Source organism: Copadichromis virginalis, linkage group LG6, assembly GCF_057382275.1.
Source record: "Copadichromis virginalis isolate Kocher_CV1m ecotype Utaka linkage group LG6, C_Virginalis_male_GT1.1, whole genome shotgun sequence".
Lineage (NCBI taxonomy): Eukaryota > Metazoa > Chordata > Actinopteri > Cichliformes > Cichlidae > Copadichromis > Copadichromis virginalis.
In genome coordinates, this window is record NC_140623.1 from 1,010,596 (window position 1) to 1,024,780 (window position 14,185).

General features: G+C 46.5%; 1 protein-coding gene across 5 annotated transcripts in view; it reads right to left on the minus strand.

Moving 5' to 3' along the window:
- Positions 1-5,665, minus strand: part of myom2a (myomesin 2a) — a 29,224-nt gene extending 23,559 nt beyond the window's left edge. For 3 of the 5 annotated variants that reach the window (XM_085458148.1, XM_085458147.1, XM_085458150.1), the window contains exons 1-5: positions 5,496-5,665; positions 3,195-3,287; positions 2,681-2,816; positions 1,973-2,127; positions 1,724-1,816 (exon numbers count right to left, since the gene is read on the minus strand). In XM_085458148.1, coding sequence (XP_085314274.1) covers positions 1,724-1,816; positions 1,973-2,127; positions 2,681-2,816; positions 3,195-3,287; positions 5,496-5,650 — 632 coding nt within the window. In that variant the 5' untranslated portion in view covers positions 5,651-5,665. Of the gene's footprint in view, positions 1-1,723; positions 1,817-1,972; positions 2,128-2,680; positions 2,817-3,194; positions 3,288-4,495; positions 4,625-5,495 lie in introns of all 5 variants that reach the window. The other 2 variants (XM_085458149.1, XM_085458151.1) reach the window with 1 other exon arrangement.
- Between the last annotated feature and the right edge of the window lie 8,520 nt (positions 5,666-14,185).

The window sequence follows — 14,185 nt, forward strand, 5'->3', positions numbered from 1 at the left end:
TGACAGACGTTCAGTCTTTCCAAGTTTGTTTCTATGCTGCTTTCCTTTCAGTTTGAAGGCTGGTTATAATACAACAACTAGAAAAATTGCTTGACTATATAAAAATATTGTCTTTTCAACAAACCTCATAAAACATATTTACACTAAACCTTTAATGGGACATTTTTTTAATTTAAAATGAAAAAAAGTTTACAAAACCCCCAAAACATATATAGTCCATGCAGGGAGCAATTTCAGTTTGCGCTGTTGGAAGAAAAACTAATACACAATCCAGAAGAAATCCTGAAAGCTGGAGCTGGAAGCCTTTTTGTTGCTTAAATGCTAGAAATTTTCACTCAGCTGATAAATTCATTAAAGTCTTAAACAACCCTCACTTCTTTATATTTTGGTGGGAGAATCGGAAGCAGATGCAGAGATTTATAGAAACGTGTAAACATACAGGGAAATACCGCACACGAGGCAAAATGGTTGAACTGCAGCCTCAAACGATAACAGAGCCTCCATCGTGCTTTATAGACAGCTATAGACTCTCACTGATGATCATTTGAACCAAAAATGTCCTATTCGGATTCATTGGCCAATCAGAGCAGGTTATACTGATTTTCGTTCCAGTTCTTGTGCAGTTTAGTACACCACCTCAGCCTTTTCTCCCTATTTCACTTCCTTTCGAATGGCTTCTTGGCAGCCACCATTCATCTTAGACCATTTAGGCTGAGGCTTTGTTGAATAGTAGAGCCAGATCTCTCAGGTCCTGTGTCACATTTTTAATTGATTTTTACTGAGCGTCACTTTCAGATAATCTTCAACTGCTGTAGATGTTTTGTAATGTCAGCCATTTCTTTTGTCCTCCACTTGTCTACTTTTCCCAGATTTTTTAAGGACATATTGCCAACCATGCAGCAATATGACAACAGTTAATAGCTCTTTGGGCATCTTGTTGGTGCAATTTATCTGTTATGTGTAGACACATAGTGTTAGGTGTTAGGTGATGCTTTTTTGTGCTTGAATGATTTGTAGGTCAGTGTCTGACTCTGTAAACTATAAAGAATATAAAGTGGCTGAAGACATTTGCACAGTACTGTATAATATATTCAAGACTGTATTATATCACTTCCGGTTGCCCTAACATTAGTTTAGGCATCTTAGTCTGAGGAAACAATATATTGGCTTTTACCTTATTACTGTACATTTACAGTCTTATTCTATAGTCTACAGAATAACTACATTTTAACAATTTTACATTTTTTATTTAAATCATTTTTATATGTTATTGATGATACACTTCACTGTTACAGTTTAATGCTGACCGCCACATGCACAAAAAGATGACAATGACGACAGTAACTAGTAACTAGCACGCTTGGTTACTACCACACTGTGGCTCAAAACAGTGTCGGAGGATTCTGAGATATAAAACGGACAATCGACCTCCACCTGGAAAAAGTTAGCTCACTGATACTGGAAGTCTTTACTAAATTTGTATGAATATTTCAGAGATGCTAATGCATTACCAACACATATCAGTAATTAATAACTTCATTTTAATTCATAACTTAATTTTACTAAAACATTTTACTTCTCTAATTTACTGAACAACATGACTTTTTTCTTTTTACCTCATTTCAGGTAAAAAGAAAATCAAAGGCTGCAGCATCCATGTTATAAAACTCAGTTTAATGAAATCATTTATGTCTAACTGCTGAGAGTTGTAGATAATACATACCTGCTAACAATCAAACTATGGACTCCATATTTATTCTCAATCTTGTACTTTCCTGGGGTACTCAGTGGATCTACTGGCACTCCATCTTTATACCTGCCAATGAATCTGAATCAGTTTCACACTACAGTGATATTCTACAGTCCTAAAATATTTCAATAGTGTAATAAATCAGAAAAGCTTATAATGGTATTACCATAAAGCTTGAGTCAAATTTAAAAACCCGCTTGTGTGTGATGGCAGTATACTGACCATTTGACGATGGGCCTCGGATTTCCTTCGACGGTGCAGAACAGCTTGACAGGAGTCTTCTCCCACACAGTATGCGGCCGTAAGGCCACCAAGAAGTCTGGCAATTTGGGGATTTCCTCCAACAGATCCACTCTCTTTCTCATCATCCCCTTAACCTGGAGAGAGTCAACTGCATCAAGTTAATCTATTTATGAAAATGACATTTTTATGCATTATCTCTATAGGGCAGAGATTACATAAGCACTTTAGTGCAACATGTTATCTTTGTCAACAATTCTTAGCTAACAGCAAATCTGAAACCTGACAAAACCAATGAAGGAACATGAGGCCAGCAGATGTTAGTGATCATATTGTTAAAACTCCTAAAAAGTTGGTTTATTCCTGAGACTGATTTGACCAACAGTTCACTGATGCAATGTCAATAAGACCATTGGGCTCAGATTTCATAGAAATGTACAGCTGAGTATCTACAGTGAATGATTTAGATTACATTTAGAGACTCTAGATCTGCTGTTTTGCTGTACTCATGATTACAAATTGATATAATTTTAATAGTGATTGTAACAGAGACAGATACATTAAAGCGTACACACAACATTTCCACAGACTTTTAAACTTGTTCCACATATATGCGATAAAACACCAGAAAAACAAACCAACAAAGGAACTATAGTGTCACCTTGATTTGTTTAGCAGATGGTTACTAACCTCTTTCTGAATTTCAAGACTTTCCACTTGGGCCTTAGTAGCGATCCTCATCCTATGAAGCTCCTCCTGAATAACAGCCAGTCCTTTCCCAACATTTTTGCTTACTCTCTGGTACTCCTCAGTCTCCTCAGCAGTCCTAACAATGCATACATCAGATTAATCTTTGACTAAGATTGACTTTAGCATCATTGTTAGCTATACGCTTGTTACATATTTACCTACAAGCTGAACTGTTACCCTAAAATAATTGTATGATACAACCTGAAACCGTTGCATTGAGCATATCAAGCATAACACAGGATAAAACTAACCTTGAGGGCAGGGAGTCAGTGTTATGAGTCTATAGGATTGTAGCAGTAAGACTGTGCAATTGTTTCATAATTTAAACGGTAATCATTGAATAATTAACAAGTTATACTAAAGAAATGTGCTGTGGTTACAGGGGTCAGCCAGTAGAAAATGTAGTTGCATGTTACCTTGCGACTGAAATAGCTGTGAGCCAGAGCAGACTCACCTCTGCCGGAACACCGGCACGGTATAGGCTTGTTCTGCCATAGCCTCCGTGGCCTGGGCCTGTGCCTGGCTCACCGATTTAGAGCTTGATTTGCTGTTGAGGAAAACACATCATTAAAAATCAGAAAGCAAGTTCTCTGCATAAAAAAAATTCTCAGGTTTTAATTTAGCAGCTAAGCTGAGTTTGTCTTCTGAACATATACATACATAAAAACACAAACACTCGCAGTAAAAAATAACTAACAGTTACAAACATGCGGTTACAAGATTTCCCAGCATATCTGCCTGATGTATTGTATACGCCACAGAGGGATTAAATCTGTTTATGTACTTTGTCTTTTTCTCAAAATTAGCTGGGGTTAAGAAAATTGATTGATGGATATTATTCTCTACATGCATACCACAACCACTATTGTGAAAAATCTGACAGTGGCTAGTGTCATTTGCACAACAAACTATGATTTTATCCAGAAAATTATTTTTACAAAATAACCAGAAAATTGACATTCTGTGTATAAAGACTAACCACCACTTTGAGAGAAACTTCTTCAGTACTAACACAACTGTGTATAGTTAGTAGCCTCAGATGTAGGTCAGGTTCAAGTGGTGACATTAGTCATCTGCCATTAGACAGCTGCAGTTTCCAGATCCCTGGGAGATCAGAACTTGGCTCGTAGGGGCTCAGTTTATTACCTCACCACTAGTGACGAAAAAGCCAATCTTCAGCATGTATAATATCATGTTAAGTATGACTATACTGCACAGCACAGCTGTAAGGGCCAGAAAACCTTTTTAAAAAGCATGCTATAGCAACAAAGACAAATGCATACATGTCTTTCATTGGCCTGAACTATAAGATCTGTTGGCAGAAGCTGCAGAGCAACAGAAGCAATAGCACTTCCTGAAATACCGACTTGGGTTCTGCTCTCAGAGATTCTGGAGCTCACATAGACAAAGAGCTTTAGAATCACTGGTGATACATTGAGGTTTTACAAAGAAACGAACTGAAGCTATAATAAAGAGGCATGAAAATATATTCCTGTGGAAAACGATAAACAGAACTAACATCTGGGTATTCAGTCAGTTAGCATGTACCACTCTGTGACTGACTGATTTGTTCATGAAAATCAGAATTTGCAGAACTTTGAATTTGAATTGACAATTAAACTGCCAGCTAGGAAGCAGACACACCCACTACCGCAGCTGCTCCTCAGCAACACCCCTGTGTGTGTTTTTTGTTCTACGTCGCAAAGCAGCAAGAGCTGTGCTACTCAAAGCAGCAGGTAAATGTCACTGTCATACCTTTCTGTGTGCTGCTTGGAAACGTGTTTAGTGTGATGATAAGCATAATCAGTTTTGACTTGGCTCACATGCTTCTTCTTATACCAAGGTATGACTTTGGAAGCCATGACTGGAACACTTCAAGGAGTCCTGGCCAAGAGTACCAGTGGGAGGGGGAGACCAAACATGTGTTAGCCATGTTAGAAATGTCAATACAAGTATTTACTTTACCACCACTGTTATTGCAATCATTCTGTGATGTAAGTTTAAAGTATTAGATGCGCTGTCATCTGTGAAATCAACCATGTGCAAAGGTTAACAGGTGCAGTTTCTGCTGTTCTGTTGTAGAATTTATACAACACATGAGAAAAATACCCACACCCGAATCTCTAATAGACCTAAACAATGTTTAAAGGCAAACATTTATGAGACAGCATGGCAGTTCCAACTTTTTACTCGAGCTCAGCACTTCAACTGCTTCCTCTAACAGCCTCACACAGCTCAGCTATGAATAGCTTTCACCAGTCTGCCTATTCCATTAACGGAGAAATGAAGGAAACAGTGTCATTACCAGAAGAGCACAGTCCTCACACTATTTAATTAAAACGATTGCGCAGGAAATCAGAGTGATCAGACTGTACAGGAACAAGACTTAGATCTAAGCCAGCTGTCATATCCACACTCTGCTGCAGGCTAATTGTGCTTCCGTTCTGTATAAATAATTATTTCAGCACAATATCGTCCTTTTTTGGCTGACGCAAATTAAGAAAAGAGGGTCAGCAACCTCTTAATACCCTGATATGAAAGGAAGTACAGCTCAGGGAGATTACAGACTGCTGCTTCATTTTCCCCCACACAGGAGACAGATTATCTGCTGCCATTTATTTATGCAACACATTTCACCTGCCCCAGGATTGGCAGCAGATAAGTCCTCTTCCTAATGTGAAGCTCATTTTGAAAAAAGTTATTTCTAAAATAAAATTAGCACACCAGCTAGCGAATATTAACAAAAGAGACTTACCCCAAGAAATTTAAACAGCGCAAAGAGGTGGCAGACCAGCCTGATGCCGCTTGGGAAGCACTCGCTGATGGCAACAAAAATATTACCCTCTCACTGGAGGAATGCTGTTCCCCTTCCACCCCATGTATGGATGCACTTAAAACTATATATAGCATTTACCCCCAAATTTCCTTCTCATTCTGCACTTTGTAGATGAAGAGTGTGCACCTGTACCACAAGGTTTAATGAATTATTCTGGAGGCAAGTTTTATCCCCTTTCTTTATAATATGGGAAACGTTTTTTATATTTATATATATATATATATATATATATATATATTTTTTTTTTTTTTTTTTTTTTTTTAATGGAATATTAAAGATGAGAAAGAGTTGGAACAGTGAAACAGTAAATGGTGACAGAGTTTAGAAATTGTTCCACACAAAGTTTCATTTTTGAAAATCAGAAAAATAAATCTGAAATACCAGAGTGCCTCTCTTCTTATATACATTTTTTCTAAAAGTATGAGGTATGAAGGATCTCCCCTTTAACCATCAAAAATATTGATCTGTGCAAGAGTCAGGAAGAAGTTTTCAGTCATTTCTGGCAGATCCTGACACTCAAAGCATTATGAGACCTTTTTAGGTTTCTCGAGACAGCTTGTCCTCCTTGGCTCAACACTTGCAGGCAACAGTCAAGCTATTTTTAACAGCAAGTCCTCGGTTACAGTGATACCTCTACTTCTTACTGTACACGAGCCACTGCAGCTATTTTTATTCAAACAAGTCTATTATAAATAACAGAATATACATGGAAATATCTTATAAAACAGACTTAATGGCAGTCGAGATCACAGTGAACTAAAAAGAGATATAAAGTCTTTAATTTTTCCCCTTTGACCTGTAGTTGTTAAAATGTTACTGATTTTATGTTTAAAATATTTTCACTGACATCTTTGCTCACTTTTACAATACAGTATATAGCAGTATATTCTTAAAAAAAAGACATTGTAACAGACATCATCTCATTTAATTAAAACCCGCAGATAAGAAATCAGAACAATGCAGAGAAAAAAGATGTAACTTCTAGAAACAATGACTATATAGGAAATACTGAGCTTAGCAATTGTCCTGAAGAACTGACTCAAAAAAGTCACCCATCTCCCACCTTTACTCAAAGACAACAGTTACGCTACGATCAATTCATACATGCAAACCGAAACAAAGGCTGTGTGATTGATCATTCTTGATGTTACACGGGAAAAAAGGTCAAACACCAACAAAGGAGAAGGTTTGCATAAGGTTCCTCAGAGAAACTCATTCAGAACTTTCTCCAAGCATGACATCTGAGCGCACTACACCCTTAGACAAAAAACGGCTCATACAGATGCTGTACAACTGCTCCTAAAGGACACTCTTTTGAGGATGTTCACATTTTGGACTGAGAAGACGGCTGGTTTGAAAGAAAAGTAAAGGAGACCATCTCTGTCCGCTGTGAACAACCATCTTTGGACAGAGGTGATGGCTTACAACACCAGCTATCAACTGCCTACAATGTAGTCTTGAGATCCCTTCCCAGTACCTCAATAGGTCACATGATGGGTTGGGAAAAGGTTTCACAGAGGTTTCACCCTTAACCCCCCGGTGACAATAAAGACCTCAATAATCATGTCCACACTTTAGCTCATGCAATGACTCATATGATCAATAGTAGGTCAGTGACTCTCAGGACCACCTCCTATGCCTGCGTCTCTCCACAAGTCCCGTTGCCTTTCTTTTTCTTAAGACTACCATTATCTGGATGACTGAGACCCTCCACAGAACAGAGTGCGATCAAATCATTAGACTGTACCTCTCTTAACAAGTACCAGTCATGTTAAGAGAGGTGAGTGATCCATAATTTACAAAACAATCCATACATCTAAATTGGCTTTCAGATGCTATGATTTTCATTGGGTGTGACCAGGAGGGACAGAATTAGATAGAGTACATCTTTCCCATGGCAGATGGCCCCGCCCCTCCCTGAGCCTGGTTCTGCCTGAGGTTTCTTCCTGTTAAAAGGGAGTTTTTCCTTCCCACTGTCACCAAAGACCTTGCTCATAGGGGGTCATTGTTGGGTTTTTCCTTGTATGTATTATTGTAGGGTCCACCTTTACAATATAAAGCACCTTGAGGCAACTGTTGTTGTGTTTTGGCGCTGTATAAATAAAACTGAATTGAATTGTGCAGAAGAAGGACAGTAAAATTACTGGACAAAGGATGTTGAACATAGAGCACAGGGGAAGTTCATGGATTTAGTGAAGGAGGGCATGCTTGTCCTACTTTGTTGATGTGACCAAGGAGGATGCTGGGATCTAGTGAGATGGAGCCAGAAATCCACAACGGTGAAGGCATGGGCTCAGTTTGGTGTGACTCTCTGTTCAATGCTGCCACCTGATGTCCATCTGCAACAATATCTTTTCACACTCATACTTTCAGCCTTCAAAACAGTATTACAATGTGATTTGAGGCAGCACGCCAAAACTTTCAGCCTTAAGAACTGAATAAAGTGCAAAAGACTAAAGATAAAGCTGATGAAAATATGATGAGTTCAGGAATTACAGTTTTCAGGGTTTTCTTTACTATATACTGTAATGTATATAGACTATATTTTTATATATTATATATTTTTTGCAGGTACTTCTCCTCAGCTCTTTTTTGCCACCTTTAAATTCCTAGGAACACATCTCTGAAGATCTTTAGTGGTCAGTTAACAACATCTGTGGTGAAAAAGGCTCGGCAGTGCCTCCACTTTTGGAGGGTTTTAAAGATGAATAAACTGGAGGACAAGCTGCTGGTGACCTTCTACTGCTCTACACTCGAGTCTGGACTGTCATGCACCATTAGTGTGTGATAGTGTGTGGCCCGCCGGCTTTACAGTGGCTGACAAAGAAAGACTGCAGAGGGTGATAAGGTCAGCTGAAAAGACCACAGGATGTTCTTTACCCTCTCTGGATGAGATTGAAAGTACTTCATGTCTCACCAGAGCAAAACTCATTTTCAGAGGCCACTTACCCTCCTGCCCAGTATAACCGTCAGCCTGTACAGTATGACTTAGTATAAGTAATGCCCTAACTTATTATCCCTGTGACCTGGAAGGAGAAGCAGAAGAAAATGGATAGATGGATGGATCTCCATCTGAACTAGTGAAAGTTACATGCAGAATGATAGTGTGCTTTCAACCAAAGTGTAGTTTAGTTCAAGTTTAACCTTTTGTAATAAAGATTAAGGCTACAAAGATCATCATCATCAAGTAAAACCTAACTAACACTGACTATATGCACTAAATGTGAGAGACATTTTTGTGTGTTTGTTTTCTTTTGCACAATTGCAGTAACAGTTCTCTTTATCTGTTTCATTGTCTTTGACTTTAGGTCTCCTGTTGGATTCCAGTCTCGTTCCCCTCTCTGGCCCCACTACATAGCATGTTTGTACTGGGAGTAAAAGAGATTATTGGAGCATGATAATGTGACAAGCATGAAGTTCAGACATTTGAGATGCCTCATGTCTGCAGAATATTTAGACTACATAAGTGCCAATAGATTCAATGACTTTATGATGTATGAAGGCTACAGAGATTTTATTTATTTATTTTGCTTTTATTTGATGAGAATTTATAATAAACTAAACACCTCTAGAAATGTCAGTATATGTGGTCTTGGTCCCAGTAGATGTTCGAACTTGGTTCCAAGCAGGACATCTTACCAAGAAAAAAAGAGGACAATTGCAAATACCTTGGATTACATCAAGTCTCTTCTATTTATATCTCTTTTTAAACATGCCAACGTGAAAAACATGCTAACCTTCACTGTAACACCACAATCTGGCCAGTTTGCTCCTTGATATGCAGGTGTGGCGGAGGCGTGGCCCCGGGCGCAGCTGCAGGGGAGGAGTGGAGCGGAAGGCTCAACGGGGCGGCGCCGCGAGGCCGGTAAGAACAGCTGATATTGTTTATGGACTAATGATGGTCTCCTCCGCTGTGTTTATAGTGAGACGAGGAGGAGCGGCCAAGAGAGATCAGCTGGGCTCGAGCTGTCAGACGGTGCGACTGAGTCAGCTGTCAAAATACAAATATATCAATAAACGTGGGAGTTGGCTATACCTGCCTGTGTGTGCGTGTGTCTGTGCTGGGTGTACTCTACAAGTGGTGCCGAAACCCGGGACAGTGCCGGTGGGGAAATGTCCGACCCACAGGCCACGCCACCCGCCCAGCCTCTGCAATTCTTGGCGCAGATGCTGGCGGAGATGGCGACGATGAGCCGGGATCAGGCGGCCGACCAGCGTGCCCACCTGGCCGCGCTGCGGGAGCAGACGGACCGACAGACGCAAGTTCTGGAACGGCTGGTCGGGGCCGCTGCCACGCCGAAGCCCTCGCCGCTGTCGGTGTCGGTGCCCCGGATGGGGGACGGGGACGACCCACAAGTTTTTTTGGAGACCTTCCGTGCCACGGCGGAGGCTTGCCAATGGCCGCGGGAGGAGTGGGCTCCGCGGCTGCTCCCCCTGCTGTCTGGGGAGGCACAAACAGCGGCCCTGAGTCTGCCTCCGGCGTCGAGGAGCAGCTTCCCGGACGTGAGCCGGGCGGTGGTGGACAGGCTGGGGCTCACCGCCGAAGACCATCGCCGGCGGTTCCGGGCCTGTCGGCTGGCTACAACGGACCGACCATTCGCCTGGGCCCGGCAGCTGCGCGACGCGGCGGTGCGCTGGCTGCAACCGGGAGCATCGGAGGGCGAGACGAAGCTGGTGGACAAGGTGGTGCTGGAGCAGTTCACGGAGGGATTGCCAGCGGAGACGGCGAGATGGGTCCGGTGCCACCGGCCCGCAAGCCTGGAGGTAGCGGTGACGCTAGCGGAAGACCACCTTGCCGCTGGAGCAGGGGAACCCGGGGACGCCGGACGGAGGCCGAACAAACAGGCCCCAGTGCCGGCCCCGAGACGCCGTGTGCCGGCACCAGGGCAGGCAGAGCGGCTGCCGGCGCTGAGCCCCACTAACCCTTTCGCGGCGTTGGTGCCGTCCAGGGCAGCCGAGCCAAGTGGAGCCGCCCCCGAGCCACGGAGAGCAGCACAGACGCCGGGGCCGGAGTGTTGGAAGTGCGGGCAGCCGGGGCACCTGAGGAGGGATTGTCCGCTTATGGAAGTGGGGCAGGTGTTTCGTGTTGCTGGCGCCCCAGCACCCTTCCCCGGTCCAGGAGGGACATACAGTATTCCGGTAAGGACTCGAGGGGGTATACGCCAGGCGTTGGTGGACACGGGCTGCACGCAGACCCTCGTACACCAAAGCTTGGTTCGCCCCGGGGCATTGCTGGAGGCAGAATGGGTGGAGGTGAGGTGTGTGCATGGTGACGTTCACAGGTATCCCATAGTGCCGCTGTTATTAAAGTATAAGGGCAAAATGCATAGAGTAACGGCGGCGGTTAGCCCGCGCCTGTCGCACCCCCTGATTCTGGGTACCAATTGGCCGGGGTTTCATCAGCTACTGGGGCAGTACGCGGGGGTGCGATCACGACCGGAAGCGGGGTGTAGCGTGTGCGCGGCATTCAGCGGTGACGCGGGGTCGTCCGACACCGACTCCGGGGGGGAGGAGCCGGCGGGTCCCTCACGGGACGTCCCGCCGGCCCCGGAAGTGTCCCCCTTGGGTGATTTCCCACTGGAGCAGTCTCGTGACGGCACCCTACGCTCAGCCTTTGACCAAGTGATGGCTATTGATGGTCACGTGGTGCGCCCTGAGGCCGCGCAGACCTACCCGCGTTTCGTCTTATTAAACGACCGGTTATATCGAGTGAGTCGTGACACTCAGACCGAGGAAACACACACCCAGTTGTTGGTGCCGCAGGGCCGCCGGGAAACGCTTTTCCAGGCGGCCCACTATAACCCCATGGCAGGGCATATGGGCTACGAGAAAACTCTGGAGCGAATAACGGCCCGATTTTATTGGCCGGGCATCCGAGCGGATGTGCGCCGCTGGTGCGCGTCCTGCCCGGACTGCCAACTTGTTAACCAGCCGGCCATACCGAAGGCGCCGCTGCGCCCTCTCCCCCTCATTGAGGTCCCGTTTGAGCGCATCGGCATGGACCTCATCGGGCCGTTTCACCGGAGTGCACGCGGCTACCGCTTTGTGTTAGTCCTGGTGGATTACGCAACGCGGTACCCGGAAGCAGTTCCGCTGCGCACCATCTCTGCAAAGAGTGTGGCGCAGGCACTGTTTCAGGTCATCTCCCGAGTCGGAATCCCGAAAGAGATACTGACTGACCAGGGCACGTCGTTTATGTCTCGTACACTGCGGGAACTGTACGAATTACTGGGCATTAAATCTATTCGGACCAGCGTCTACCACCCTCAGACTGACGGGCTGGTGGAGCGGCTGAATAAGACTTTAAAGTCCATGATTCGGAAGTTCATTAACGAGGATGAACGCAATTGGGATCACTGGCTAGACCCTCTGTTATTCGCAGTGCGGGAGGTGCCCCAGGCCTCCACGGGATTTTCTCCCTTTGAACTGCTGTTCGGCAGGAGGCCACGTGGGGTGCTCGACCTGATTAAAGAAAGCTGGGAGGACGGTCCGAGCCCCGCCAAAAATGAGATTCAGTACGTGTTGGACCTGAGAGCAAAACTCCACACTTTGGGGAGGTTGTCACGGGAGAATTTGCTCCAGGCTCAGCAGCGTCAGCAACGCCTGTATGACAGAGGGGCTAGGCTCAGGCAATTCTCACCGGGAGATAAAGTGCTTGTGTTACTCCCTACTTCCAGCTCGAAGTTGCTCGCCAAGTGGCAAGGACCCTTTGTGGTCACACGGCGAGTCGGGGACGTGGACTATGAGGTCGCTCGGTCGGACAGGGGAGGAGCCACGCAGATTTATCACCTCAATCTCCTCAAACTGTGGCGAGAGGTTGAAACCGCTTCTCTGGTGAGCTTGGTGAAGGAGAGAGATGAGTTGGGGCCGGAGGTGCCAAATTCTATCATTCCCGCCTCCCTCCCTTGTGATGACCATCTCACACAGGCCCAGAGAGCGGATGTTGTCGCGTTGCAACAGCGTTTTGCGGACGTGTTCTCCCCCCTGCCCGGCCGGACGTCCCTCATCGAGCACCATTTCGTGACGCAGCCTGGCGTGACGGTGCGTTCACGGCCCTACAGGCTCCCGGAGCACAAGCGAAAAATCGTGCAGAGGGAATTGGCGGAAATGCTGAGGATGGGAGTAATAGAAGAGTCGCACAGCGCCTGGTGTAGCCCCATCGTTCTGGTGGCGAAGAAGGATGGGTCTATACGGTTCTGTGTCGACTATCGCAGGGTGAACGAAGTGTCACGCTTTGATGCCTACCCCATGCCTCGGGTCGACGAGCTCCTGGACCGGTTAGGCACGGCCCGCTTTTTCACGACACTGGACTTAACCAAGGGCTATTGGCAGATTCCCTTGTCTGCCGAGGCCAGGGAGAAAACGGCCTTCTCCACTCCGTACGGTTTGTACCAGTTCGTGACACTTCCGTTCGGCCTGTTCGGGGCCCCGGCCACTTTCCAGCGTCTCATGGACCGGGTACTGCGTCCGCACGCAGCGTACGCTGCCGCCTACCTGGATGACGTGATCATCCACAGCGACACCTGGGCGGAGCATGTGCTGCGGGTGGCCGCGGTCCTGGAGTCCCTGAGGGGGGCGGGGCTCACGGCCAATCCGAAGAAGTGCGCGGTTGGACGGAGGGAGGTGCAGTATCTGGGGTACCACCTGGGGGGCGGGCAGGTGCGTCCACAGGTGGAGAAGACGGCGGCTATCGCATCCTGCCCGCGCCCCAGGACGACAAAGGAGGTGAGACGGTTCTTGGGGTTGGCGGGTTACTATCGTCGCTTTGTGCCGGGGTTTGCGCAGCTAACCAGCCCCCTGACCGATCTCACTCGAAAGGGTGCCCCGGATCTGGTCCAGTGGACGGGGCCGTGCCAGGCGGCGTTTGTGCAGGTGAAAAAGGCTCTCTGTGGGGAGCCGCTGCTTCACACTCCTAACTTTTCCCTCCCTTTTGTTCTGCAGACTGACGCCTCGGACAGAGGGCTGGGAGCCGTTTTGTCCCAGCAGGTAAGAGGGGCCGACCGCCCTGTCCTATACATCAGCCGGAAGCTAGCAGAGCGCGAGCGCCGGTACAGCACCGTGGAGAAGGAGTGCCTGGCCATCCGGTGGGCGGTCGGCTCCCTGCGCTATTACCTCCTGGGACGCTCATTCACCCTCTGTTCGGACCACGCCCCGCTGCAGTGGCTCCACCGCATGAAGGATGCCAACGCCCGGATCACCCGGTGGTATCTGGCGTTGCAGCCCTTTAAGTTCAAGGTGATCCATAGGCCGGGGGCGCAGATGGCAGTGGCCGATTTCCTCTCTCGCTCGCGGGGGGGGGGAGTTGGCTCGGCCGGACGGCTCCCCGGCCTCGAACGGGCGGTGGGGGTGTGTGGCGGAGGCGTGGCCCCGGGCGCAGCTGCAGGGGAGGAGTGGAGCGGAAGGCTCAACGGGGCGGCGCCGCGAGGCCGGTAAGAACAGCTGATATTGTTTATGGACTAATGATGGTCTCCTCCGCTGTGTTTATAGTGAGACGAGGAGGAGCGGCCAAGAGAGATCAGCTGGGCTCGAGCTGTCAGACGGTGCGACTGAGTCAGCTGTCAAAATACAAATATATCAATAAACGTGGGAGTTGGCTATACCTGCCTGTG